At 42.0% G+C, this 27,960-nt stretch overlaps 1 protein-coding gene across 1 annotated transcript; it reads right to left on the minus strand.

Moving 5' to 3' along the window:
• Positions 1–8,441: 8,441 nt before the first annotated feature.
• On the minus strand, positions 8,442–22,010 carry ZP2 (zona pellucida glycoprotein 2). The gene is made up of 18 exons (XM_077274985.1): positions 21,860–22,010; positions 21,716–21,777; positions 19,914–20,000; positions 18,661–18,746; positions 18,037–18,174; positions 17,787–17,825; positions 16,777–16,947; positions 16,612–16,708; positions 16,268–16,449; positions 16,073–16,199; positions 15,822–16,000; positions 15,349–15,440; positions 15,077–15,204; positions 14,813–15,002; positions 9,043–9,178; positions 8,841–8,934; positions 8,661–8,750; positions 8,442–8,589 (listed from the first exon to the last, which is right to left on the minus strand). The coding sequence occupies exons 1-18, from the start codon at positions 21,919–21,921 to the stop codon at positions 8,474–8,476; spliced, it is 2,076 nt and encodes a 691-aa protein (XP_077131100.1). The 5' UTR covers positions 21,922–22,010; the 3' UTR covers positions 8,442–8,473.
• Positions 22,011–27,960: the final 5,950 nt, after the last annotated feature.

Raw genomic sequence — 27,960 nt, forward strand, 5'->3', positions numbered from 1 at the left:
TATTTTATCCCATATGTATATGTGGATGTTAACAATTGCCACTCCAAAGGATTACATGGCACGATCAAAAACAAGAGGAGTATTAATGGCAAATTCTAAAAAAAAATTCTTTATTGAAAAATCAAAAATAAGGACCAACTGTAGACAAAGGATGACAAAGTACTACAATCCCCATTGGCAGATAGAAAATATATGGCACAATTGCGTCCTACCATGAAATAGCAGGAATATAAGGTCCATCCTTGGTGTGACACGGGAAAAACTGAACAACATATAAGGATAATTGCCACAATGGACATTTAAAGACCAATTTAGCCAAAGTGCCTATACAAATATATTGCATCCTTACCCATGATGGATCAAGTAGCAGTCCAAGGGGGATGAGAAAAGACCTGTACAGATTTCAGGAGCCATCGGAATATCAAGGAATCCTCTTCTACGTTACAAAACTAACAAGAAAGCAACCGGGTGCCTCTAGTAGTCACCTACAATCCAAATCTGGAGGTGCTGCATGGAAACTACAACTTGTATTACAAAAAGATGTCCAATTATAATCTATATTTCCAGACCGCCCACTTCTGTGTTTTAGGCAGCCCCCAAATCTAAGAAGCATCATTGTCAGAAGCTCCTTGTCCTCTCCAACAGCCACAGGAACCTTTCCCTGCAGTCAAAAAAAAAAAAGTAAAACCTGTCCATTTATAATGACCACGGACCAGATAAAGATCCCCAACTCACATCAGGACTACTAGATACCGGGTACTGTCAGCTGCATCACATCTAATGTAGAGCACTTAATGGTTTGTACCAAATGGCCAGCTGGGGGTCTGTATGTGGGTGAGACAGGGCAAAAGCTTAGAACAAGGATAAATTATCATCGCCACCCAAATGAAAGAAAAAAAAAAGAAAGAATGGATCTACATGTGGCTAAACATTTTTTTTATCCCTGATCACAGCACCATGGACATGAAATTACTTGTATCAAAAGGGAACTTCAAATCTGAGAAAGACAGAAAAATTTGGGAGTTTAAACTTATGACAAACTTTGACATACTCAGAGCGGGAATGAATGTGTCCCATAGATTTATGTCATTCTTTATCAACAAAGGAATGTATTCTTCAGACTAATTGGGGCTTCACAATTATAGACCAGACTTCAATCACAGTACAATACAGGAAAGATATACATTTTTATGTTAACCAGTAGATAGAAGAATATTAAGAATCGAGAGTCCTCAGTGGTTGATACCTTTCTGATACCTGTCTTTACCCGTCTTGATTTACGTCTTTCTTCATCAACTAAGGAATGTGTTCCTTAGATCATTTGGGGGCATCAGGACTATGAACCAGACCTTAAATCACAGGACAATAAAACTTTCACACTATGAGCTGTTCTAATATTTACAGCCACAATTGTTAATCCCTCTCCCATAATCATACTTCTGCCTCACGACACTTGTCTTATCTATTGTATTATTTTGGTGCCTTGTTGTGTATAAGTATGTGACTTCAGATTGTGTTATTCTATGTCTGATGAAGAGACTAGAGTAGTCTCGAAAGCTTACAATTTGTTACCATCTTTTCAGTTAGCCATTAAAAGGCATCAACCACTGAGGACTCAAATTTGGATAAATATAGAATGATGCATCTAGGGTGGATTTTATTGCTGCGTATACATTAAATGGGAGTATACTCAGGACTACAGAACAGGAGAAGGACTTGGGTATTGTGGTTACAAGTAAGCTGAGCAGCCGCAAATGCAAACAAGATTTGCAAGATTTTAGGGTGTATAAAAAGAGATATAGGATAACATGATTTTACCGTATAGTTACCCCTTTGTAAATCACTTGTAAGGCCACATCTAGAATATGGGATCCAGTTTTGTTCTCCAAATTTTAAAAAGAATATTTAGAAGTTAAGAGTCAGGTCAAAGGCGGGCAAATGGATTACAGGGGATGGAAGACTTCTTATATGATGAGAGGTTGGAGAAGTTGGACTTGTTTAGCTTAGAGGAGATTTCATTGACCTGTATACATATGTGTGGCCAATACAAAAAGGACTGGCACATGACTTTTTCCTTCCAAATACCATACTAAGGACCAGGGGGAACTCATTACGGGTGGAAGAAAGGCAATCCTGGTAGCAAAATAGGAGAGGGTTCTTTACAGTTAGGGCAGTCGACTGTGGAATGCCGACCACAAGAGGTAGTAATGGCAGACACTAACAGCTTTTATAAAGAGGCTGGATGATTGATGAAAGACTTCCTCAGTGCACACGACATTGTGAGTTATAGATAACGTAGTAACAATAAATGCATAATTGGTGGAGAAAAGTTGAACATGATGGGCCTAGGTCTTTTTCAGCCTGTGTAACTACTATGTTTTTGGAGTTTTTTGTTTTTTTTACATAGCCCAATTATGTGACTTGATGCTATTATGTTTGATAAAATACATTGCTATGCTTTTGCAGTATAATGTAAAACAAAAATATCCTGTGAGACGTTTAGGAATTTCAACCATTTTCGACAAAGCCTTCTCATTTCAGGGGCTCAAAAGTAATTGGACATATTAAAAAAGGCAGATGCTGATTGGGTACAGGGCTCATGTGACGTAATATCCACTCATTAGCACCATATATTTTGAATACTTTAACAGCACATAACACCAAGTGATGACGCGAGTAAAAAGGTAGTTAGATTGCAAGTTTCTTTTTAAAATTCTAATTTTTATTATAGTATTAAAAATGGTAAAGATTGAAGCTATAGAACTAAAGGTAGTGTGCTGGCACTGGAGATATATTAAAGATGACAGTATCATTTACACATAATGTACATCCTGCTGCAGCTCAAAATAGTTGTATTTGTTAGCAGCCATATATTTTGAGTATTTTAAAGATTATTCATAACGAGGTCTGCTAAAATATATAAATATATATATATATATATATAGCGCAGGGGGAAGGGGAGTATTTCCCCAAGTCTCTAAAGATGGTACTTACAAAGTGGTACATCATTCTAGGCACACTATTACCCCTGTTGTAAACACTTGTTCATTTTGCTTTCGTAAAAAGAAAACCAGGGATTAGGTATAAAAAATGTGTACATTTGGTTCTCCTCCTACATCTCAATGCTCCTTCACTGTATCTTTTGCTGGTTCTTCCCCTTACTGTTGGTGTTCCTCAAGGCTCAGTCCTAGGTTCCCTCCTCTTCTCTCCAAATACTGGCATATTGGATAAATCATCAACAGATTAGGCTGCCCTCGGTCTCTAAAATTTTGTCTTCCCTCGATCTGAAACTGAATTTCTCCAAAAACTAAACTTGTGTTCCCTTCCTCCACTTACCTATCTATACCCAATATTGCAGTTTCCTTGGGTGGCGCACCCATAGCTCAAGCAGCACACTCGCTGCCTTGGGGTCATGTTGTACACAGAACTTTTCTTTATTCCTTGTATCTAGACATGAGCGAAGCTTTCAAGGTTTGGTTCACCGAACGTTTAGACAAACGTACTCGAACACCATTAATTTCAATGTAAGGCCAAAGCAAATGTATACAGAACACCTTAAGGGGTGACAAAAAGCTTCCCAAACAGCTAAAATTAGAAGCAGTCACCATGAAAAGTGGCATTAATTGACCTACAGTAGAAAATTGCCAGTCACAGCAGCAGTCAGACACGTTCCATGAATGAGGTATCAGAGTCTGGGCCAGCATTTACAGCTTTGAAGTTTCTCAGCTGGGAGCGCTGATGCCTTATGCAACACCTCCAACTTTCCCCCCTGCCCAGCCACACTCGGATGTCACAAACATCAGTTTCATACAGTACTATTGATATAAAAATGTAAGAAAAGTAACAGGTTGTTGACTGATCATTTGACCCACAGTAGAACCTTTTATATAGTGGTAAAGAAGCTGTCAGCCATGGGCCATGCATGAGGGATCAGGGTCTGGGCCAGCATTTCCAGCTTTGTATTGAAGGACCTGGTGGTTAAACGGAGCAGTGTAAGTCTTCTCAGCTGGGAGCCCCAATACCTCGTGCAACACCTCCGATGTCTTCGTCAAACATTTTCAATGACAGTTGAAGAAATGTCTTCCTAGCAGCTTTAGAGATTTGCAAGTTTCCTTGACAGCTCTGACACATTAGCTGCTCTTTTCCCGAGCTCGCCATCATCGGCCCACTTTACGGTAGGTGCCCCCAGCCCTGCGGAATTGTCTCTTCTGACCCACTGCTCTCAGGACTTGACAGACTTTCCATTTCTGGAGGCCCTCTAACAAACTTGCTGGACCAAAGCTCCCTTCCTCAAGTCTCCTGCTAGAGGTAATCCACGGCCACTACTCGAGCTTTCTTTAGTTATTTTCCTTCACTGAACTAGAGGGGTGGCCTTACTACTTACTACTTCTTGTCTGACCTTACTAACAACTTCCTTTTCCTGTCAGCAGCCCACAACCTCCCAATCCTCCTCCCCAACCAGGGCAGGACATTATACTTAACCCTGTCTATACTAGCAACAGGAAGCTACAGCCCCAGGAGGATCCCTAACATACATCACTGTAAGATACATGTAAAACACATTTTCATACATTTAACTCATCACCTCCATACAGACAGATACTGCATCATGCAGCTTATTTGACATGTACATGACAAACTTCCCTATTGTGTCTCCCCTATGGATTGTAAGGTTACAAGCAGAGCCTTCATTCCTCTTTCAACTGTTACTTTGTAATACCTTTGTTTGTAAAGTGCTACAGAATATGTTGGTGCTATATAAGATTACAATTTTATACGGTAAACAGATATTAATCGTTATTACACTAATTAAATCAGAGCTGTAGAACACCTAACGTGGCTTCGGTCTTTCAATATCACCTTCCTAAACAGAACTGAAGAGTCATCATAGCCAGGAGGCCTCCAGCTGCAATAGGGAATTCATGTGCACAGTGTGGGTGGGATGCCAGGAACAAAACTTTATACAATCTGCCTTAAGGCAAATCATAATGTCCCAGAGCTCCGTCTTGTTAAAGACTAGGCCATGCACTCTATTATAACGACGCTTAAATTAATTTTTTTTCCCCTCCGCTTTGCTATCAGACTTTATAAAAGCTCATGTAATATGCATTGCTGTCAATATAGCCTAAAGTGAAAATATATATAATTTTTTTTTTTTTTTTTTTACACACAATATGAAAACCGCATTCAAACATTATGCCAAATATAAAAAAAAAAACCTCTACTACATGTAAGGAATGGTTCATTTAGCACCAGTTAAACATAAAATCAATAGAACACATGACAAAAGGAGATTTTGTAGTATATCTTATTAGGGGCATCTCATTTTTTTCTACTAGACTGATCATTAAATGGAATCTATGCGCTTGTAGCTCTTTCAAAGATAAGTCCAGCAATAACTTTACATGGTCAGTCCATTCCTCCATTGCTGAGAAATCAGTTTGAATTAATATGAAAATGGCTATGGTAGTTCTGAAGCCTCTGTCACTCCAGCTCTATTCCTCAACTAGCAAGGCCACCTCCTGGGTGACTGACAGCTTCTATGCGGTGTCACGTCTGGCAGAGGAGTCATCAGCCAAGCAGGCGTTGGCAGCTATAGCTGGAGTGACAGGCTTCAGATCTACCATGGCCATTTGCAGATCATTTTAAACTCTGATTTATCAGTAATGGAGGAACAGAGTGGCCATGTAAAGTTATTGAGGATCTTGTCTTAGTTAAATACATGCTAATGTAAATTGTTTGGGTTTGAAAAAAGAAAAAAAAGCCTGCTGACCAATTCCTTTTAGTGGGTAATATATGTATGCAGTAAACTCAGATTTTCCTATTACAGAAGCTGGAGATGGGAGGAGAAGAGGCTAGATGCTGCAAGTTCTCCTGAAACTAAATTTACACTTTAAAGTGACTCTTCACCCTGATTCTGAACAGTGATTTTACATTTGCCATTTATAGTGATCCTTCCAGTAGTCTCGCATTTTTTTTCCTCCCATTGCCTTCTATCCTGATACTTTTCCCTCTTAGTATGGCTGATTAGGGCGCTCAGACCAAGACAGGTGAATACCTGATGAAGGTGGATTCACCGCTGAAAAGCTTTGTGAGGAGATTACTTCCAAGTAAAGAAGTTTCTTTCCTATCTAAAACAAGTGTCTGTCTTGGTCTGAGCGCCCTAATCCGCTGTACTTTACACCCTTCTGGGTGAGTGTCTTGGTGCAGAGTGGACCCAGCAGACTATCAACCATCCTGCAGGACCTGAAAGACAGAGGACCTGCGGTGACATCAGCATCATGTGACCGGCTAGCCTCCAGACCTGGAAGTCAGGATGGCAAATTGTGCACAAGCACTGCAGATGTGGTTATAGTGGCAGCATAACCATGGCAAGTTAGTGTACTTTGTTCTTAACCTCTTCTACTTGACCACCAGGAGCACCACCTCCTCCTCCTCTCTCCTATTTTGTTTAGTCTATCCGGATACTGGCTTTTACAGCCTTCTGCATCCAAGGTGGTTTCTGCACTGTCTAGAACAGTCATCTGAACTCCATTTTGATCACTTAAGGGTGGTATTTGGGATGGCACCTGTTCTACACCTTATGCTAGGCATATATTAGGGTCTCAAGGGAGAGCTGCCATGTAGGGGTGCTGCACTGTTGAAACTGAGCCAAGTGCCAACCTCCACTGGCAGGAAGGGAATGTTAGGGTTTTATTAGTTCATACATATTGTGACTCTCCCCGATTAAGACCCATTTTGTTCTCAATATTTCTTGCTTAAGTCTATCTATATATTTCTGACTAAATAGGAGTGATGTCTTGGATTTCACTTTATAATTACTGTATTTTCTGGCGTATAAGACTACTTTTTAACCCCTGAAAATCTTCTTAAAAGTCGGGGGTCGTCTTATACGCCGGGTGCCGTCTTGTATGCCGAGTGCAGACACCAATGTGTATATGGTGGGTGGAGGGGAGTGGTCCCGATGACGAAGAGGGGTCATCTCACAGGAAAGTGTGAGTGGAGTATCCCCCATTACCTCATTGTAGCTGCAGCATGGGGTCTCTGTGCTGGGGTAGGCGGCAGCTGCTGCTCCTCTTTGTGCCGCATGGGTGCTGTGCTGTGGGGCGGTGGCCGCCGCCGCTCCCCAGCACCCCACACTGCAGCTACAATGAGGTAATGGGGGATACTCCACTCACACTTTCCTGTGAGATGCCCCCTCTTCGTCATCAGGACCACTCCCCCGAAAAGGCACATTAGTCACCGGCCCTATAAGACGACATACGGCGTATAAGACGACCCCCGACTTAAGAAAATTTTATATTTTAACTGGAAAAGTTGGGGGGGTCGTCTTATACGCCCAGTCGTCTTATATGCCAGAAAATACGGTAAGTTATATTTCGGGGGTGGGGTGTCTGCTTAGTATGACTGCAAAATGGAGGTACTGATGTCAAAGCTGAAGGGGAGGGAGAAAAGTGTCAACTATTTGAGAACCACATGCCCAACTCTACAATCATCAAGTTCAGAGTTTGTAACTTTCCCTGGTCATTGTAAATCTCAGTAATTGAGTGGGATTAATGGTTGCAGAGGATACCAGGCCTGTTTAATTAGCGGGGCCCACCGATTACAAAATGTCTATTGTGGTAAAGCGTCACGGGCTCCAAACACCCCAATTACACAGGTAGTCAGGGGCAGCACCTTGTTAATCCCACTCCATTAGTTTTGCCACTTAAAGTCTGAGATTTACAGACTTATGGAGGGCTCAAGGTTTTTTTTATGTGTTGTAGTGAGAAGAGCACCAGGACAGGGGTCATTATAGGAGCCCTTATATCTGACCACCCCTTTAAGTTTTACATCAGGGATCACAGAACTCAAGACACCACTGGGAATTGTGAGTTTTTGTTTGGGCCAAGGGTCTGTTTGCAGATCTAGATGCCATTCAGAAGCGTGTGATGTTAGTCTGGCACAGCCACTGATTGTCTGTTTTGCCTGTCACACAAGTGTTTTTATGCCAAAACATAGAACCGTGTTATTCTTTCAATAGTTTCCCTTGCAAGTTCCACTCCTAATTTTGGCAAAAAAAAAAACACTGGTGACAATCAAATACTGGTGTGACTGTTGCTAAAGTGTGCTTGTCTCAGTGCCGCTAATTGTACCCAAAATGTGGATGCAACTTATTAGCGAGTCAGCATGTCTCTAGACAGTCACGCTAACCCTTCCTGCATCTAGTCAACTGAAGCAAGTGAGCTACTGACAGACGTATTTTACCTTTCCCCAAGAACCCGATCAGTAGACACCAACATCCTAAAATTCTCCTGGCAGTTTCAGTTTGCTCCTCAACTCCTAGGCCATGACTATTAAACAGTTCATGGCTCTTAGTTTGGGGAGAGGAGACCATCTCCACCTCAAAATCTAAAGTTTTTTTTGTTTTTCATGTAGACAAATCACAATAAAAAGAGTCATTGTTGTGACATAACAAAAACAGCCCTTTAATTTAAGACTTTGATTTCTGTCGGAAGTGAATCAACAAAGCTACTAGAACAATCACAGCAACCAGAGCAAAGGCCGGCAGCACTCCAATAGTCACTTGCTTAACAACATCTTGCTCATCTAGAAGGAATAGAAGAGTTATTACTGTCTGAATTAAGAAATTAGGCCAAACAGCAGGGCAAAAATCTTACCATCAAGACTCAGGGAAGGCTCAGAATCCACCAGCAATACAGGACCGGGAAGGCTGGCCAAGTTTGAGTGTCTGTTTAGGAAGAGTTCATCTAAAAGAAAAAAAGAAAAAAAGAAAAAAGGATTGGTCAGTATCTTTTAGGTGCAAGATCTGGGCCATGAATAATTGTTAGAACACATACCCCTTCTTCTCCTGCCTGCAAAACACCTTTTATTGCAGAGTGGAGAGTCTGGAGAATTGATGTTACATATAATGGCACTGCAGTGAAAGTAGACCTATGAACAATAGCCACAGATTAATAAGGTCTTAATGAGGGCCATGCGTGTAGGATAAGTGACAATTCTCCAAGTCATTTTCGTGTAAGTCTTTAGTCAAACACTTACCAAATTGGTTGATAGTTCCCCACCCTGCATGAAAGCAAAGGCCTTCACTTCAAACCGTTTGCGGTGTGTAGCTTTTGGCACAGTAACATCAACAGGATGAAAGATGGTGAGATAGTTGTCCTGACTTTCTTGGCAACTAAAAGGGAGGGAAAAAAATACACCGGATTACGTACCGGTAATGCTCTTTTATAGAGCCACGACAGCACCCACTGAGAGAGGGGATCCGCCCCTAGGAACAGGAAACCCTACGGAGAGATAAAAGGGGCGGTCCCCCTCGCTCCCACAGTTTGGGTTACAGAGATCGCGAGGAACCGCCCACCAGTATTAGTAGGCAATTCTATATCATCATTTTATCTTATACTACTAATATTTACAAGAACCATTCACCCTTATTTGTGCTCATATGTAAACTAATATATATATATATATATATATATATATATATATATATATATATATATATATATATATATATATATATGGGAGGGAAGTGAAGGGGTGCTGTCGTGGCTCTATAAAAGAGCATTACCGGTACGTAATCCGGTGTTTTCTCTTCGCCACGACAGCACCCACTGAGAGACTTTCAGAGACAGTTATTTGGGGGGGATTATCGTGTTAAGAACCGATCTACCGAAACACAGGTCAGTGGAGGCAGATAAATCTAGTCTATAGTGACTATAGAAAGTAGTAGGAGACGACCAGGTTGCGGCCTTACATATGAGTTCTATTGGAACTTCTGCCCGCTCTGCCCAGGATGATGCTATCGCCCGGGTGGAATGTGCCTTTACAGTCTCAGGTGGATCTTCCCCTCTAGACGAATAGGCCAGGTATATCGCCTCCCGAATCCATCGGGATAATGTGTTTTTCGTAACGCCAGCTCCTTTCCTCTGACCCTGGAAGGAAACAAAGAGAGCCCTGCTCTTCCTCCAGGCGCTAGTCCTATCTAGATAGATGTGAGAAGGGCTGTAATAACCTAAGGTATGGTATTTTTTTTCTTCCTGATTTGTAGGATTATTATAGAAGGCAGGAAGGAGAATTTCTTGAGATCTATGGAATTTGGTACTCATTTTAGGTAAGTAGGAAGGGTCTGTCTTTAGGACAATCCTATCTGGTAATATTGACATAAATGGAGGATCTACTGATAGCGCCTGTATGTCGCTGACCCTTCTTGCCGATACTAAGGCAACAAGGAGAGCTGTTTTGAGGGAGACATGTTTAATGTGAGCAGAATGTAGAGGCTCAAACGGGTGATTTGTTAAGGCTTCAAGGACCAGATTAACATCCCAAGGAGGTGAGTTGGGAATATGGACTGGTTCTGCTCTCTGGCAGGCTGAGATGAATCTGGATATCCATCTATCTCCTGCAACGTTGTGACTATACAAAGCCCCTAGCGCTGAAACTTGCACTTTCAAGGTGTTAACTGAAAGGCCTAAATCACGTCCTCTTTGGAGAAATTCAAGAATAATAGGGACTGGAATTTCTTTTGACAGGGCTGAGGGATAGAGGCTTAAAAATTTTCTCCATACTTTCACATAGATCGATGTAGTGGATCTTTTTCTACTCAGCAATAGGGTATCAATTACTTTATCAGAGAAGCCCCTTAGTTTTAACAGCTGCCTCTCAAATTCCAGGCTGTCAACCGTAGACCCTTCACATGAGGGTGGTTGAAGGGCCCCTGGAAAAGCAGATCTTGATTCTCTGGGAGAATCCATGGATCCGAGATGGACATGGCTCTGAGCAGGGAAAACCATGGTCTCTTTGGCCAGAATGGAGCGATCAAGATTACATTCGCTCTGTCCTCTCTTATCTTCCTGATGACTGTTGGAAGAAGGATCATCGGGGGAAAGGCATATGCTTTCTGAAATGTCCATGGAATCTGGAGGGCGTCGAGAACATCGGGGTTGTCTGTTCGGAACATTGAGGCGAATGTTTTTATTTGCCTGTTGTCTCTTGTGGCAAAGAGATCTATGTCGGGTATACCCCATTTCATAGTTATCATAGAGAATATTCGACGATTTAACACCCACTCCCCCTGATGGAGGGTATGACGACTGAGAAAGTCTGCTTTGGCGTTGTCTATCCCCCGGATATGTAGCGCTGATAAGGACAGAAGATGATCTTCGGCTATAGTCAAGATGTTTTCGGCTATAGACATGAGAGTGCCTGATCTCGTTCCGCCTTGATGGTTGATGTAAGCCACCGATGTCATGTTGTCTGAGAGTACCCTGGTATGTGTTCCGTGTAACTGTGGGAGGAATTCACATAGGGCATGATAGATGGCTTTTAGTTCTTTTTTATTAGAGGAGTCGTCTAACTCCGTAACCGACCACAGCCCCTGGACAACCTGGTCCCCCAAGTGTGCTCCCCAACCCTGAGGGCTGGCATCCGTAAAAATTATATTTGAGGGTTTGACCTCCCAGGGAACCCCACTAACTAGATGATCTGGCTGTAGCCACCAGGTTAGGGATTGGATTACGTCATTAGAAAGGGAAATTTTACCGTGTAATCGCCCCTGTAATTTTATCTCCTCATGTAAAATTGTATACTGTAAACACCTCGAGTGGAACTGCGCCCACGGAACTGCTGGGATACATGACGTGAAGGAGCCAAGCAAGGACATACCTTCCCGGAGGGAAATTATAGGTTTACCTAGTATGGACTGAACCTTATCCCTAATAGTTATTTGTTTAGATTCTGGGAGGAAACATTTTTGACTTAGAGAATCTAATATAATTCCCAAAAATACCTGCCGGGTTGTCGGGATCAGTCTAGATTTTTCCCAATTTATTATCCATCCCAAGTTCTGTAAGGATGAGATCATATGACATAGTCTTTGCTGACATTGTGAGGGGGATTTTCCCACTACTAGCAGGTCGTCTAAGTACGGAATTATGAGTGTGTCTTTTAATCTTAGATAAGACATAACCTCTGACATTAGTTTAGTAAATACCCTAGGAGCAATTGATAGTCCAAAGGGCATTGCTGTATACTGAAAGTGCCGTATACATCCATTTAATATAACCGCTACGCGGAGAAATTGTTGATGCTCTTTACAGATTGGTAGATGGTAATACGCATCTTTCAAGTCCAAAACCGCCATAAAGCAATGGGGAAACAGGAGTTTTACAGTGGATCGAATGGATTCCATTTTAAAAGTTTGATTTTCTAGGAAGGTGTTCAGTTTTTTAAGATTTATGATGGTTCTGAATGATCCATCAGGTTTTGTGATTAGAAACAGCGGGGAATAGAATCCTTTCCCTTCCTGAAGAAATGGAACCTCCACCAAAACTCCTTTGGATAGCAGATTCATTACTTCTTGCTGTAATGCCTCCTGTTGAGCCTGTGACTTTAAAGAAGTCAATAGAAATGAGTCCGAAGGGACTCGGGCAAATTTTAATTTTAAGCCAGAGGTGACGAGATTATTAGCCCAATTGTTCGAAGTTATTTTCCTCCATTGGTCTGAAAAAGAGGATAATCTACCTCCCACAGGTAGATCTGCTCTAACGGGGCTTGTCTTCAGATTTAAAAGGGCGCTTCCCAAAGAATGCACCTCTTTGTTTGGCGTCTCTAGGGGTCCAGCGATCTTGGTTTTTAAAATCTTTTCTTTTATTAAATATGGGCTTCCGGAACGCTTTCCTATAAAATGGAAGGTAGTTGTTATTAGGGAAGCCCTTCTTTCTCTCCCCCGCTTTAGTTAGAATCTCGTCCAGTTTGGTACCAAACAGGTACTCACCCTGACATGGGAGGCCACATAACTTAGACTTTGTCTGTGGATCGCCTTTCCAGCCCTTAAGCCATAGGGCTCTGCGTGCCGCGTTTGTGAGACCTGCTGATTTGGCTGCCAAACGTATAGAATCGGCCGATGAATCCGCCAAAAAAGCTGTAGCCCCTCTAATTAAGGGTATAGAGGACAGCAGTTTGTCTCTGGAAAGACCACTTTTAAGACCTTCCTCTAGGTCACTCAGCCAGACCAACATGGACCTAGCGGTGCATGTAGCAGAGATAGATGGTCTGAAGGCTCCCGTACACGACTCCCAGGCTCTTTTTAGTAGTGAGTCGGCTTTACGGTCTAACGGGTCCTGTAATGAGCCTGAATCCTCCACAGGTAGCAAAGATTTTTTAGATGTAGATGCTACCGCAGCGTCTACTTTTGGCGCTTTTGACCATGTCGAGAACTCTTCATCATTGAAGGGATACCGTCTCTTGGAGGATGGAGGTAACCCCCTTTGGCCCTGGCTTTCCCATTCTTTTTTAACTAAAGATTTTATTGCTGCTATCACCGGAAAAGAAGGCCTTTTCTTTTCCGATAAGCCAGCGAACATAATGTCCTGCTGTGTTCTGGGAATTTTAGAATCTTCGATACCCATTGTATTACACACGGACCTGACCAGGTTGTCAATACTATCCGTGGGAAAGCATGTATCCTGTTCCTCGTCCGAGGAAACATATTCGCAGGAGATGTCAGAGTCCGCTTTCTCCCTATCCGAAGAAGGGTCAGATATAGGGGATTCATATCCTTTTTTACTTCTAGTATGTGGCTCTTTCTCAGAATCTCGCAAGGTTTGTAACTCTTGCCTTATCATGAGCCTGATGTCCTCAGATTTAACTGAGGCCTCCTCCCGCAAGGTAGAAGCAATACATGATTTGCATAACCTCTTTTTATAACTATCCGGGAGAGGCTGGAGGCATAATGCACACTGTTTGTGCTTCGTCTTTTCTGTTTTCTTTCCCTAAGTGTATAAAGGGAAAGGGAACACCAGTCAGCTTATGAGGGTAGGAGCACACTTACCCCAGTGAAGCTTTAACGGTACCGATTGACGAGGAGGTTTAGGTGGAGAATCGGATTTCTTCCTGGAGGATCCGCTCTGTTTGGAGCGACTGCTGCTGCCCCGTGTACGCAGGGTGGCCGTGGTGTCTTCTATGGAGAGCATCGCAGGGGTCTGTGACGCATCCATTGTGGACACCGGGCGCTTGTGCCGGTGTCCTTTTTACATGGGGGCCGCCATCTTCTTCCGGTTGAACCCGGAAGTGCTAACCACTTCCGGGTCGCGGCCATACTGTATGCACTCGCGCTGTCACCGGCATCAGCGCGGGTGCCGTCCACCTCCTCCTCCGCCCGGAGTTTCAATTCAGGACTCCCGGGTAAACTGTGGAGCTGCACGCCGCCTGAGCGCTCGCCAAAGCGCAGCGCTTACCTCTCCTCGGCGCTAGGTCCCGCAGACTGCCCGGATGGATTCCCATGAGCCAGGAACCCCTGCAGTTGTGGCCTCATGGCGTCTGCCAGCCGAGGGGGGAAACTGACGAGAGGACCCCCGACGCTGCATCCAGCTCTGGAGCCCTTGCCGTCCTCACAGGTAAACTGCGCAAGCGGCATCCAGGCTAGGCATCCTCTTCTCCGTGGATTCCCGTAGGAACAGGAAACCAAACTGTGGGAGCGAGGGGGACCGCCCCTTTTATCTCTCCGTAGGGTTTCCTGTTCCTAGGGGCGGATCCCCTCTCTCAGTGGGTGCTGTCGTGGCGAAGAGAAAAAATAAATTAAAAAAAAATAATTCAGGGTTGTGAAAGGAAAACTAAATTTTCCCCAGAGGGCCAAGAGCAGAGCTTGAAGAGGCTTTAGAATACATTACAAGTGCCAACACCAAGCCAAGTTGTGTTGGATACATCCTGCCACCACTTCCATTTTCTCATTAATACTTCGGGTCTTGAGTAGATCTTGCAGTGGTCAAGAAATTTAGGCCTTTAGACAGTCAATTGTATCTGATTTACTTACCCATCAACTATAACATTCCACTGGGGTAAAGCATTTGCATCTTGAGACATGGTTGCCCAGCAGTCATCCAAGACCAGCTCAATGTTAGGATCATTGCGATTCAAAACCTGCACTTCTAAGTAGATTGGATCACGCAAGACCTTCACAACAGGATATTGATCTTCACTGTAGGGTCTCTGGTAAGAAAGATCTTCAAAACAAAGATAATTGTTGGTTTGTGCTACAAGTGTACTATCCAAGAGGTGCTCCTCTCTAATGTCATACCTGGGTAGATATCGATCACAAGTAGAAGAGGGCCATCATTTCTGGTGGAAATTGGGGGTGGTAGAGTGACCACAGTCACATTAATAGTTTTCAAGTCAGATCCATTATAGAAACACCAGACAGTCTCTCTGTTGTAAACAAAGTTTGCAATGTTTTGTGTAGACATGGCTTTTGCAGATAAACTTTTGCCCAGCGCTAATCCACTTGGCAGAAATGTGATGTACCATTTCAATGTTTCTAAGCCAAAATTATCAATGATCTCTAGACAATACCTTAATTCACTGTCTCTTGAAATACTCCTTGGTGGAAAATTCTTCCATAGGGCACTGACTTCATTTTCATAGAAGAGTCTTCCAGCTACATACTAAAAATTACAAGTTAATGTTTCGCACTATAGAGTTTAACTTTTTACTGTATGCAAGAGCCGTGAACAGCATGTGCAATAAATGGCATAACCACCACAAGATAACTGATAACTGAGTAAGTCAATCGGGGCATAAAACTTTACACAGACAGGTTTCCTACCCATAATGGAATGCTGGATAATTTAGCAAGTCAGTTCTAGTGTGCCCATTTTAGAAACAAATGGTGGGGAGAATGCCCATGTCAATGACTAAATGTCCATACATTGTGGGCAAATTACTGTTTGACTAGAGATTTGTATATGTCCTCCCTCCATACCTTTGGTGGGACAGTTTCACCAACAACTAGCCAGATGTAGCAAGTCTTCTGATCCACATTTTACCTGTTTTGTAGTTCCACAACTACTTAAAGGAAACTTAAAGAAGATTCTGCTGTTGGTCCGGTCCTGTGGCCGACACGTAGGGTCTCTTAGAGTGACAGTGTTTAAGTCCAAACTGGGTCTTGTGTTTGATGCAAAGACTTCAATCTGCATGAAGCCATCACTTGTGCATGCAGCCATTGCTAGTTAGAAAGTAGTAGTTATTTTTCAGCCATTAGTATCAGATTTAAAGACCGCTTGAGCATTTTACTTACGAGAACTACTGGCGTTTTTGACAAGACACTCAGGACTTAATGTCATTGGTACATTCAGCCCATCAATAATAAAGGTCAGTGTTAGAGATGGTAAGCGATAAGATATTCCTCCAGGGAAGGTTGTAGACTGCAGAAATGTGAGAGGTTAATAAGACTTATCAAGTATCGCTACTAGTGATTCTTATTTTACAGTACCTGCAGTTTAGTTAGAGCAATGTTCATCTGGACACCATTTGTAGTGTCTAGGGTTATGCCTTGTTGTTGAAGTGCAGAGGTGGTCAAGGGAATGTCTTGGTCAGAAATAGCAATGTTCTGGAGATAACCATCAAAATGAGGAATCCATAAAGTCATGTGTGTGCTATTGCAAGTTGGAGGTCCTAGGTCATAAGATGGACTTAATTGAGTGTTCAGCCTGTATTTCTATAGGCCCAAAGTTACACCCAGGTGGGGGGGGGGGGGGGGGGGGGAAGAAATGTAAAAATATCTGTAGACCCATCACCAGTCATGGAATAACTAGAGAAAGTAGGGTAACCCATTACCTCTAGCACAAATAATTTTCACATCAATGGTTATCCTTGGGTTGCGCCTCTCCTGGATCAGTGAGACGTTTCCACGGTAGAACTTTTGACCTCGAAACTGAGGATTTAGAACAGTCAGTGAAATCATGCCATTTCATTCAAGTCACTAACTTGTATTAGACTTACAGTGACTTCTTGGATTCCAAAGGCATCGAATCTAGTACGAATCATCAAGAAATTTCTATCACTGGTCAGGGTATATCCATAAGCATTAGCAGCTGCCACATTGACTTTTACGAGTGTGCCATTATGAATTCCAATGGTCCATGATGATGCTGGAGATGGTGTACTGATTATCTACAAGATGCAGTTAGGATTTTTAGTTAGTGTAGGTCCATTTATAAACCAATAACTGTGGGGGCTATCTGCACATCTCCAAAGTTAAGGTAATGAGCACTTTTTTGGGGGAGGGGGCGGTAGAACATTAAAGCATCATGGTTCAGTCTGTCCAGTTTTGGAAGCATATGCAATTGGGAACAAGTGTCAACTGCTTGGTGCAAATGAAAGTGAGAATAGGTGCATGAGGGCCAACCTGCATGAAGGAAGTGACTATAGGTGGTGGCCACAGAATTACTCCTTTTGCCAGTTTCTCACTACTTACAGTATGAGAAATTACAGGTTGTCCAGATCAAGGATCAAACATCCATACATCTTGAGATCCGATTTAGTTTTTGAAATGTGTACTGTACGTTTCAGATACTGAGATCCTGGCTAATCTCCATCTTCAGTGATGGAAGCATTGGGCAACATTGACACCAGTCATGGCTAGGTGTTGCAATGTAAGGGGCCATTTTCAACTCAAGATTGTGAAAAAGCATTCCTAGGAAAGCTCATTTCACAAACCTGCAGTTTAAACATGCTACTGTTCACCCAACAAATTATTTTGTTTATTAAGTGAAGTTTTGAACCAAAGAATTGTTCTCGGCAGTATAATGTCCTGTTTAAACAAGACTGGACTGCCAAGAACAGTGGCAGCCTACTCGCACTGAAATATTACTGGTTTCTATTTCATTGGAAGCACAGTGTGCTAGTGTGAGCAGGCTATTAAATGACTCCCGACTGGAACATATTTACGGTAGTGATTTTTTTTAATAGAAGATTAGGTAATGTAGATCCACCAAACCCACAAACCCTACCTCGTCGTCAAAGCCAGTCAGCGTCCTTGGTATCGTTGCCTAGAAGAAAGTGTAGTTTGACATTAAAGTTTGATATAATGGAACAACTTAAAGCCCAAAGCAGACTGCGTTATATGCCATAGAAGTTCAGCCAGCCAAATACCCCACCTAAGCATTGGGAATATTTGTCAGAACTTGTCATTTACCAATAGTACCAGTTCAGTTTACATCTCATCATCAATACCAAGGGATGGGAAAAAGATCAGTTTACCATAATGTAGTCCTTTGTACATGTGATAATTGGTGTTGTGTAGTCAGAGTCAGCCTGGTCACCATTACAAGATACTAGGTAAACAGTCTTATTACGCATGTGCTCATGCAAGGATATGTGGGCAACACGTTTTCCAGTCTAAAAGGAAAATAAAAAATAAAGTTACTTGTTGAATTAGCACAACTGAAAAAAATCATGACCACATTATTAATAGGAAGCCCTCAACACACCCAAGAAGATGGACTAATGACTCAGGCAGTTGTGTTTTAGCATCTATTACTGGTGCAAGTCATGGCCCAACTTTGATTCCGAATCACGTTACCAAGCAATTTAGGGTTATTCCAGTGGACTCATTTGAGGAGAAACACCCAAATGTTCATGTTATTATTGACAGTTGATTTGTGAGCTGCCTATATGCAATTTTTGCCTATGGATTTATAATGGGGTTCATCATTAGTATTCAACTTAGCTGCAAGTTGTGAAGACTGCTGCCAATTTCAAAGTCCGTGAAGCACATAGAAAATTTCTAAAGTTTGTGACTGTATTACACTGGAATTTCTGCTGTACATTCCCCAGGATATGACAGCTTCAGAGACACATGCTTTGGTATAGTGGTAGTAGTACCTCATGATTCACACACGTTTCAGGGATAGTCAACAAGCTGCCATGAGGCGAGAGGTGGCAGGCATCCACTTCAAATCCTGAAGAATCTGTTCAGTGAAATGTTTAAATATTAGTGTACGTGCCGTAAAGATTCAAGACCTACCCCGGTAGAACGTACGCAAACACTTAATGCTAGATATAAGAGGGGTGGGGGAACCCTGGCTTAGCCAAGCTATTGTATACCCTGTTGTGTCCATGAAGTCTTAGCTATAACAATGTGGGTACTGTTAACTAGCCAGGCATCTGGTCTATTATGCATCCCTGGCCATTTAGTGGGCCAAGCAAACCACCCTTAATGACTCCCATTAGGAGATCAGTGTAAAAACTTTGCACTCAGGTTGATGAACGGTGGAATAGAGTTTTTTATTGTTGCAATCATAAAGTTGACCTTTTTGGTCTTACATACAGACCTTCATCAGAACTGATTAAGGAGGTTAGACGGGGAGCATGTATAGAGCCGCGCTAGTGCATGCGACGTCCGTCGCTTGGTAGAGGCCCTCTCCTAAGCAACGGATGTCACATGCACAGCTGTATACATGGTCCCCGTCTAACCTCCTTAATCAGTTCTGATGAAGGTCTGGATACAAGACCAAAAACGGTCAATTTTATGATTGCAACAATAAGAGAAACTACCACCGTATATCAATTTGAGTGTCACTTTTTTCCCCCCCCAGTGCTTTATACACCTGGATAGCCTACTTGTGCACCACTATTAGGAGTGCCATATAGCACTTCTTCCCATTATGAGAGCATGCATAATTATTGCGTACGACTAGTGGGTATTCAGGTTGGTTGACATCAATTTCCATGACAATGTCAGGGTGGACCTACACCAGCTTCATTCTAGGTGTTCAGACCAAATATGGTTCTTAGTGTCAGAAACATTGGGTGGTAGTTCTGTACACCCTATGGTTGCCTTTTTACTCCTGTGCTCAAGCATTGCCATGTACAGTACCACTGGTCACAACATTTACCTGTGAGAAAGGCCAAGACCCAGACTGACCTTGGGCAGCTGTGCAAGAGCCCAAGTTGACCTGCAGCGAATGTTCTCACTTACAACTCTTTAGTATGATTGCATGGCTTAAGGCAGAAACAAGGAATTGAGCTTGTAAGGTTAAATCCCCTCCCAATTATTTTTTTGCTCAATTTAATGCATGTTTTCTATGGGAAAAAAAAAAAAAAAAAGAAACTCGAGAACATTTATAACTACCTACCCACAACATGGAGTTTCTGCCACACGAGCTGTTGAACATCTTTAGGTTTCTTTATTAGAATCTCATCTTCCAGACAATAAATTGTACCTACAATTTAAAAACAATTTTTTTTTTTTTTGTTTTGTTTTTTTTTTTACACATATGCTTGTCTGAATTAGGCTTAAAGGTCTCATTCACATGTCCATATTTAAATGTGAGGGAAAAAAAAACCCTTCTTGTTGCTACATGGAGCAGAGAAGAATTAACTGGGTAAGAAGGCAAAGTGAGCCATTTTAAGAAATACAGTGATATGAATGCAGTATATTAACCCCTTTGAGACCTTGCCCCTTTTTTGTTTTTGCATTTGTTTTTTTGCTCCCAGAGCCATAACTATTTTTCCCCATCAATACGGCCATGTGAGGGCTTGCTTTGTGGGACAAGTTTTACTTTTGAACACCATTGGTTTTAGCATATTGTGTACTCAAACGGGGGAAAAAAAAAAAAAAAAAGTGTAATCCCACTATTTTTTTTTTTTTTTTTTATTTGTTTTTCTACCATGTTAACCAAATGCTAAAACTGATCGGCCATTATAATTCCCCAGGTCATTACAAGTTCATAGACACCAAACATGTCTACGTCCTTTAAAATTTAAGTGGTGGAAAAAAAAAAAAAAAAAAAAAAAAAAAGCGTTTGCGCCATTTTCCAAGACCCGTAGAGTCTCCATTTTTTGGAATCTCAGGTTGGGTGAAGGCTTATTTTTTTTTTGTGTGCCAAACTGACGTTTCTTGATATCATCTTAGTGCAGATATGATCTTTTCATTGCCGGTTATTGCAGTGTTGCAGCAACTCAAAAAACGTAATTCTGGTGCTATTAACTCCCTCCTTTCGCTAACCTGTTTAGCGATCAGGTTAATTATTATTATTTTTTTTTTTTTTTATATTGATAGATCGGGCGATTCTGAACACAGCGATACCAAATGTGTATGTTTGTTATTGTTTTATTTTGAATGGGGCGAAAGAAGGGTGATTTGAGCTTACTTTTTTTTTTTTTTTTTTAAACTTTCGTCATGCTTCAGTAGTCTCCATGGGAGACTAGAAGCTGCCATACCCAGATTGCCTCGGCTACATACAGGTGATCTGATCATTGACTGTATATAGCAGAATACCTCACTTGCTATGAGCGCCGGCCACAGCTCATAGTAATCCGGCAGTGAACCATAGAGGTCTGCAGGAGACCTCTGGTTGTCATGCAACCCATTGTGACCCCCGATCAAATGGAGGTCACCGATAGGAGTGATTGCAGAAATGCATATTAAACGCTGCCTTCAGCGTTTGACAGCAGCATTTAGCGGGTTAATAGCAATGGGTGGATTAAGATTCCACCCGTGTCTGTTCTAGGCACATGTCAGCTGTTCAAAACAGCTGACATGTGCCAGGAAGATGCGGGCTCAGCGCCGGAGCCCAAATCAAAGGGGAAGATACGACATGAGCAGCACGGCGCATGTTGTGAGAGGGTTAATAATAAATAAATCAATCAATCTTCCCTGCAACAGTTTGGGGGGGGGGTGCAGATGGTCAGGAGTTGAAGATGAATATGGATGGGGGAAAAAAAACAAAACACACACACACACACACACACACACACACACACACACACACACACACTATAATGGGTACTTGTATCCATGTAAGACATGGAACTTCACCCTTTGCAATGAAGAGAAGTAGAAGGAACAAAACTATAAAAATAAGAGAAAAATCCACCCCATAAAAAAAACACCTTGAACGTGCAGTTGCATTTCTATACAAAGATGGCCATTTACCTGAAAAATCCATGGTCTTCATAGCATCAGACAAGACAAACAGAACACACAGAAGTAAGAACCTGGAAGAGATCAGATTAGATGACATATTAAACTAGATCTTAAAAAGACTGAACTACCACCTCAGTATTTCATCCAGATTACCTCATTGCAGAATGCTTAAAATTAAGCACAGGCATACTAGGACCTTTAATCCTGCACCCCATCAGGGAAACTAACCCCCAATTTTCCCACAAAAGAACCAGCTCCAGCAAAGAGAAACTCAACTGAGCATGTGATGACCTTCCACAGGAAGCCTATATGATCCCCATGTTCCAGGTCAGGTGCAAACAATTAGCTCACAGGCCATTACTCCAAGTTAATTCATTATCATCACATTTGTATATGTCTGTCCCTGCCAAGAAAATCTTTAGGCTGCGTTCACACACATCGGTCATGCAGAGATTGAAGACATCAGTAGCCTGGTGCCACTGCAGACTTTCCACTGTTTCCCGGCACAATCACTTAGTTCCCATTGCACTTTTTTTTTTTTGTATGTAATTTTTGATCTTTTTTATGTGGTTTTCGTTAGCCCCCTCTACTTTTATTTTATATCTGCTCGCCTGTTTTTTTGTTTGTTTGTTGACAGGGTTTTTAAAAAGCCACAAAATGTTTGTGCGAATGTATTCCACCCCTGGGGTGATTTTATGCACACCTTGAAATTTTTGAGCTAAAATGATGTCAAAAAGGTTAAAGAGAAAAATAAAGAGCAATCTGAAGAATTTGGCAGAAATAAATGTCATGGAATAGCACAAGGCAAAAAAAAATGTGATGGTGAAATCGGGCCTTATATCTTGCAGTGAGACAACAATGCTCTGAGATTGGGATTGTTCATGAAACTGCATGAACTTTGTGTGTGAATACAGTCTTAGGGCTCAGGCAGATGTCTGATTTTCTCGCGCAGGTGCTAGCTGGTTTTCATGGCTAGCCTTCATGCCTATATTATTCTACAGGGCTGTGTACATGTCCAGTTTTTATATTGGACCAAGTGGTCCATGGAAAATATTGAAGTGTCCAATTTTGATCCGAGGGTTAGATCAAAAACAGTAATGCAAGTCTATGGGTTTGTGAAAATCGGATCACACTCGGATGACAATTTTTTCGCGAACTGTCAGAATGGAGAAATTTTCTTTATTTTTTTCTCCGTGTATGAGAAAATCTGATGGCACTCAGACCACACTCTGATCAGAATAATCAGTCCTTTTTTCTTGTACGTTGAAAATACTGACATCTGAATGAGCCCTTAGGCTGGGACTACATGGTGACTCTATGTGCTGCTACTTCACAGTGTAACGCATGTGAATGGTTCCCCTATAGGTCATTGCAACAAGCAAGTTGCAAAAAATTGTGATTTTTATTCATTTGAGCTGTGTTGCTGCCAGTAGCCTCAGTGGTTAGTGCTCTTGGGTCCTGGGTTCAAATCCCATTAACCCCTTCACCCCCAAGGGTGGTTTGCACGTTAATGACCGGGCCAATTTTTACAATTCTGACCACTGTCCCTTTATGAGGTTATAACTCTGGAACGTTTCAACGGATCTTGGCGATTCTGACATCGTTTTCTCGTGACATATCGTACTTCATGATAGTGGTAAAATTTCTTCGATATAAGTTGCGTTTATTTGTGAAAAAAACGAATATTTGGCGAAAATTTTGAAAATTTCGCAATTTTCCAACTTTTAATTTTTATGCCCTTAAATCACAGACATATGTCACGCAAAATACTTAATAAGTAACATTTACCACATGTCTACTTTACATCAGCACAATTTTGGAACCAAAATTTTTTTTTGTGACGGAGTTATAAGGGTTAAAAGTTGACCAGCAATTTCTCATTTTTACAACACCATTTTTTTTTAGGGACCACATCTCATTTGAAGTCATTTTGAGGGGTCTATATGATAGAAAATACCCAAGTGTGACACCATTCTAAAAACTGCACCCCTCAAGGTACTCAAAACCACTTTCAAGAAGTTTATTAACCCTTCAGGTGTTTCACAGGAATTTTTGGAATGTTTAAATAAAAATGAACATTTAACTTTTTTTCACACAAAATGTATTTCAGATCCAATTTGTTTTATTTTACCAAGGGTAACAGGAGAAAATAGACCCCAAAATTTGTTGTACAATTTGTCCTGAGTATGCTGATACCCCATATGTGGGGGTAATCCACTGTTTGGGCGCATGGCAGAGCTCGGAAGGAAAGGAGCGCCATTTGACTTTTCAATGCAAAATTGACTGGAATTGAGATGGGACGCCATGTTGCATTTGGAGAGCCCCTGATGTGCCTAAACATTGAAACCCCCCACAAGTGACACCATTTTGGAAAGTAGACCCCCTAAGGAACTTATCTAGATGTGTGGTGAGCACTTTGACCCAACAAGTGCTTCACAGAAGTTTATAATGCAGAGCGGTAAAAATAAAAAATCATATTTTTTCACAAAAATGATATTTTCGCCCCCAATTTTTTATTTTTCCAAGGGTAAGAGAAGAAATTGGACCCCAAAAATTGTTGTGCAATTTGTCCTTAGTACGCTGATACCCCATATGTGGGTGTAAACCATTGTTTGGGCGCAGGGCAGAGCTCGGAAGGGAAGGAGCGCCATTTGACTTTTCAATGCAAAATTGACAGGAATTGAGATGGGACGCCATGTTGCATTTGGAGAGCCCCTGATGTGCCTAAACATTGAAACCCCCAACAAGTGACACCATTTTGGAAAGTAGACCCCCTAAGGAACTTATCTAGATGTGTGGTGAGCACTTTGACCCAACAAGTGCTTCACAGAAGTTTATAATGCAGAGCCGTAAAAATAAAAAATCATATTTTTTCACAAAAATGATCTTTTCGCCCCCATTTTTTTATTTCCCCAAGGGTAAGAGAAGAAATTAGAGCACAAAAGTTGTTGTGCAATTTGTCCTGAGTACGACGATACCCCATATGTGGGGGTAAACCACTGTTTGGGCGCATAGCAGAGCTCGGAAGGGAAGGAGCGCTATTTTACTTTTCAATGCAAAATTGACTGGAATTAAGATGGGATGCCATGTTGCGTTTGCAGAGCCCCTGATGTGCCTAAACATTAAAAACCCCCACAAGTGACACCATTTTGGAAAGTAGACCCCCTAAGGAACTTATCTAGATGTGTTTTGAGAGCTTTGAACCCCCAAGTGTTTCACTACAGTTTATAACGCAGAGCCGTGAAAATAAATTCTTTTTTTTTTCACAAAAATGATTTTTTAGCCCCCAGTTTTGTATTTTCACAAGGGTAACAGGATAAATTGGACCCCAAAATTTGTTGTCCAATTTGTCCTGAGTATGCTGATACCCGATATGTGGGGGGGAACCACTGTTTGGGCGCATGACAGAGCTCGGAAGGGAAGGAGCGCCATTTGGAATGCAGACTTAAATGGATTGGTCTGCAGGCGTCACATTGCATTTGCAGAGCCCCTGATGTACCCAAACAGTACAAACCCCCCACAAGTGACTCCATATTGGAAACTAGACCCCCCAAGGAACTTATCTAGATGTGTTGTGAGAACTTTGAACCCCCAAGTGTTTCACTACAGTTTATAACGCAGAGCCGTGAAAATAAATTCTTTTTTTTTTTTCACAAAAATGATTTTTTAGCCCCCAGTTTTGTATTTTCACAAGGGTAACAGGATGAATTGGACCCCAAAATTTGTTGTCCAATTTGTCCTGAGTATGCTGATACCCGATATGTGGGGGGGAACCACTGTTTGGGCGCATGACAGAGCTCGGAAGGGAAGGAGCGCCATTTGGAATGCAGACTTAAATGGATTGGTCTGCAGGCGTCACGTTGCATTTGCAGAGCCCCTGATGTACCCAAACAGTACAAACCCCCCACAAGTGACCCCATATTGGAAACTAGACCCCCCAAGGAACTTATCTAGATGTTTTGTGAGAACTTTGAACCCCCAAGTGTTTCACTACAGTTTATAACGCAGAGCCGTGAAAATAAAAATTCTTTTTTTTTTTCACAAAAATGATTTTTTTAGCCCCCAGTTTTGTATTTTCACAAGGGTATCAGGATAAATTGGACCCAAAAAGTTGTTGTCTAATTTGTCCTGAGTATGCTGATACCCCATATGTGGGGGGGAACCACTGTTTGGGCGCATGACAGAGCTCGGAAGGGAAGGAGCGCCATTTGGAATGCAGACTTAAATGGATTGGTCTGCAGGCGTCACGTTGCATTTGCAGAGCCCCTGATGTACGCAAACAGTACAAACCCCCCACAAGTGACCCCATATCGGAAATTAGACCCCCAAAGGAACTTATCTAGATGTGTTGTGAGAACTTTGAACCCCCAAGTGTTTCACTACAGTTTACAACGCAGAGCCGTGAAAATAAAAAATCCTTTTTTTCCCACAAAACTTATTTTTTGGCCCCCAGTTTTGTATTTTCCCAAGGGTAGCAGGAGAAATTGGACCCCAAAAGATGATGTCCAATTTGTCCTGAGTACGCTGATACCCCATATGTTGGGGTAAACCCCTGTTTGGGCGCACGGGAGAGCTCGGAAGGGAAGGAGCACTGTTTTCCTTTTTCAACGCAGAATTGGCTGGAATTCAGATCGGATGCCATATCCCGTTTGGAAAGCCCCTGATGTGCCCGAACAGTGGAAACCCCCCAATTATAACTGAAACCCTAATCCAAACACACCCCTAACCCTAATCCCAACATTAACCCTAACCACTCCTCTAACCCAGACACACCCAACCCTATTCCCAACCGTAAATGTAATCCAAACCCTAACCCTATCTTTAGCCCCAACCCTAACTGTAGCCCCAACCCTAGCCCCAACCCTAGCCCTAACCCTAGCAATAACCCTAGCCCTAACTCTAGTCCTAACTCTAACCCTAACCCTAACCCTAATGGGAAAATGGAAATAAATACATTTTTTAATTTTTTTATTTTTCCCTAACTAAGGGGGTGATGAAGGGGGGTTTGATTTACTTTTATAGCGGGTTTTTTAGCGGATGTTTATGATTGGCAGCCGTCACACACTGAAAGACGCTTTTCATTGCAAAAAATATTTTTTGCGTTACCACATTTTGAGAGCTGTAATTTTTCCATATTTGAGTCCACAGAGTCATGTGAGATCTTGTTTTTTGCGGGATGCGTTGACGTTTTTATTGGTAACATTTTCGGACACGTGACATTTTTTGATCGCTTTTTATTCCGATTTTTGTGAGGCAGAGTGATCAAAAACCAGCTATTCATGAATTTCTTTTTGGGGAGGCGTTTATACCGTTCCGCGTTTGGTAAAATTGATAAAGCAGTTTTATTCGTCGGGTCAGTACGATTACAGCGATATCTCATTTATATCATTTTTTTTAATGTTTTGGCGCTTTTACACGATAAAAACTATTTTATAGAAAAAATAATTATTTTGGTATCGCTTTATTCTCAGGACTATAACTTTTTTATTTTTTTGCTGATGATGCTGTATGGCGGCTCGTTTTTTGCGGGACAAGATGACGTTTTCAGCGGTACCATGGTTATTTATATCAGTCTTTTTGATCGCGTGTTATTCCACTTTTTGTTCGGCGGTATGATAATAAAGCGTTGTTTTTTGCCTCGTTTTTTTTTTTTTTTCTTACGGTGTTTACTGAAGGGGTTAACTAGTGGGCCAGTTTTATAGGTCGGGTCGTTACGGACGCGGCGATACTAAATATGTGTACTTTTATTGTTTTTTTTATTTTATTTAGATAAAGAAATGTATTTATGGGAATAATATATATTTTTTTTTTTCATTATTTTGGAATATTTTTTTTTTTTTTTTTTTTACACATTTGGAAATTTTTTTTTTAACTTTTTTACTTTGCCCCAGGGGGGGACAATACAGATCGGTGATCTGTCAGTTTGCATAGCACTCTGACAGATCACCGATCTGAGAGAAGTGCAGGCTGCTTCACAGTGCCTGCTCTGAGCAGGCTTCTGTGAAGCCACCTCCCTCCCTGCAGGACCCGGATCTGCGGCCATCTTGGATCCGGGTCTGGAGCAGGCAGGGAGGGAGGTAAGACCCTCGCAGCAACGCGATCACATCGCGTTGCTGCGGGGGGCTCAGGGAAGCCCGCAGGGAGCCCCCTCCCTGCGCGATGCTTCCCTGCACCGCCGGCACATCGCGATCATGTTTGATCGCGGTGTGCCGGGGGTTAATGTGCCGGGGGCGGTCCGTGACCGCTCCTGGCAC

The sequence above is a fragment of the Ranitomeya variabilis genome, chromosome 7, assembly GCF_051348905.1.
Source record: "Ranitomeya variabilis isolate aRanVar5 chromosome 7, aRanVar5.hap1, whole genome shotgun sequence".
Taxonomy (NCBI): Eukaryota; Metazoa; Chordata; class Amphibia; order Anura; family Dendrobatidae; genus Ranitomeya; species Ranitomeya variabilis.

Coding starts and splice junctions, on each gene's coding strand:
- ZP2 (XM_077274985.1), bottom strand. CDS start 21,921: ATGGGGTGCAGGATTAAAGGTCCTAGTATGCCTGTGCTTAATTTTAAG. Junction 16,709..16,776: donor TTGGAATCCAAGAAGTCACT/GTAAGTCTAATA, acceptor CTAAATCCTCAG/TTTCGAGGTCAAAAGTTCTA. Junction 8,751..8,840: donor TGCAGGCAGGAGAAGAAGGG/GTATGTGTTCTA, acceptor TTTTTCTTTTAG/ATGAACTCTTCCTAAACAGA.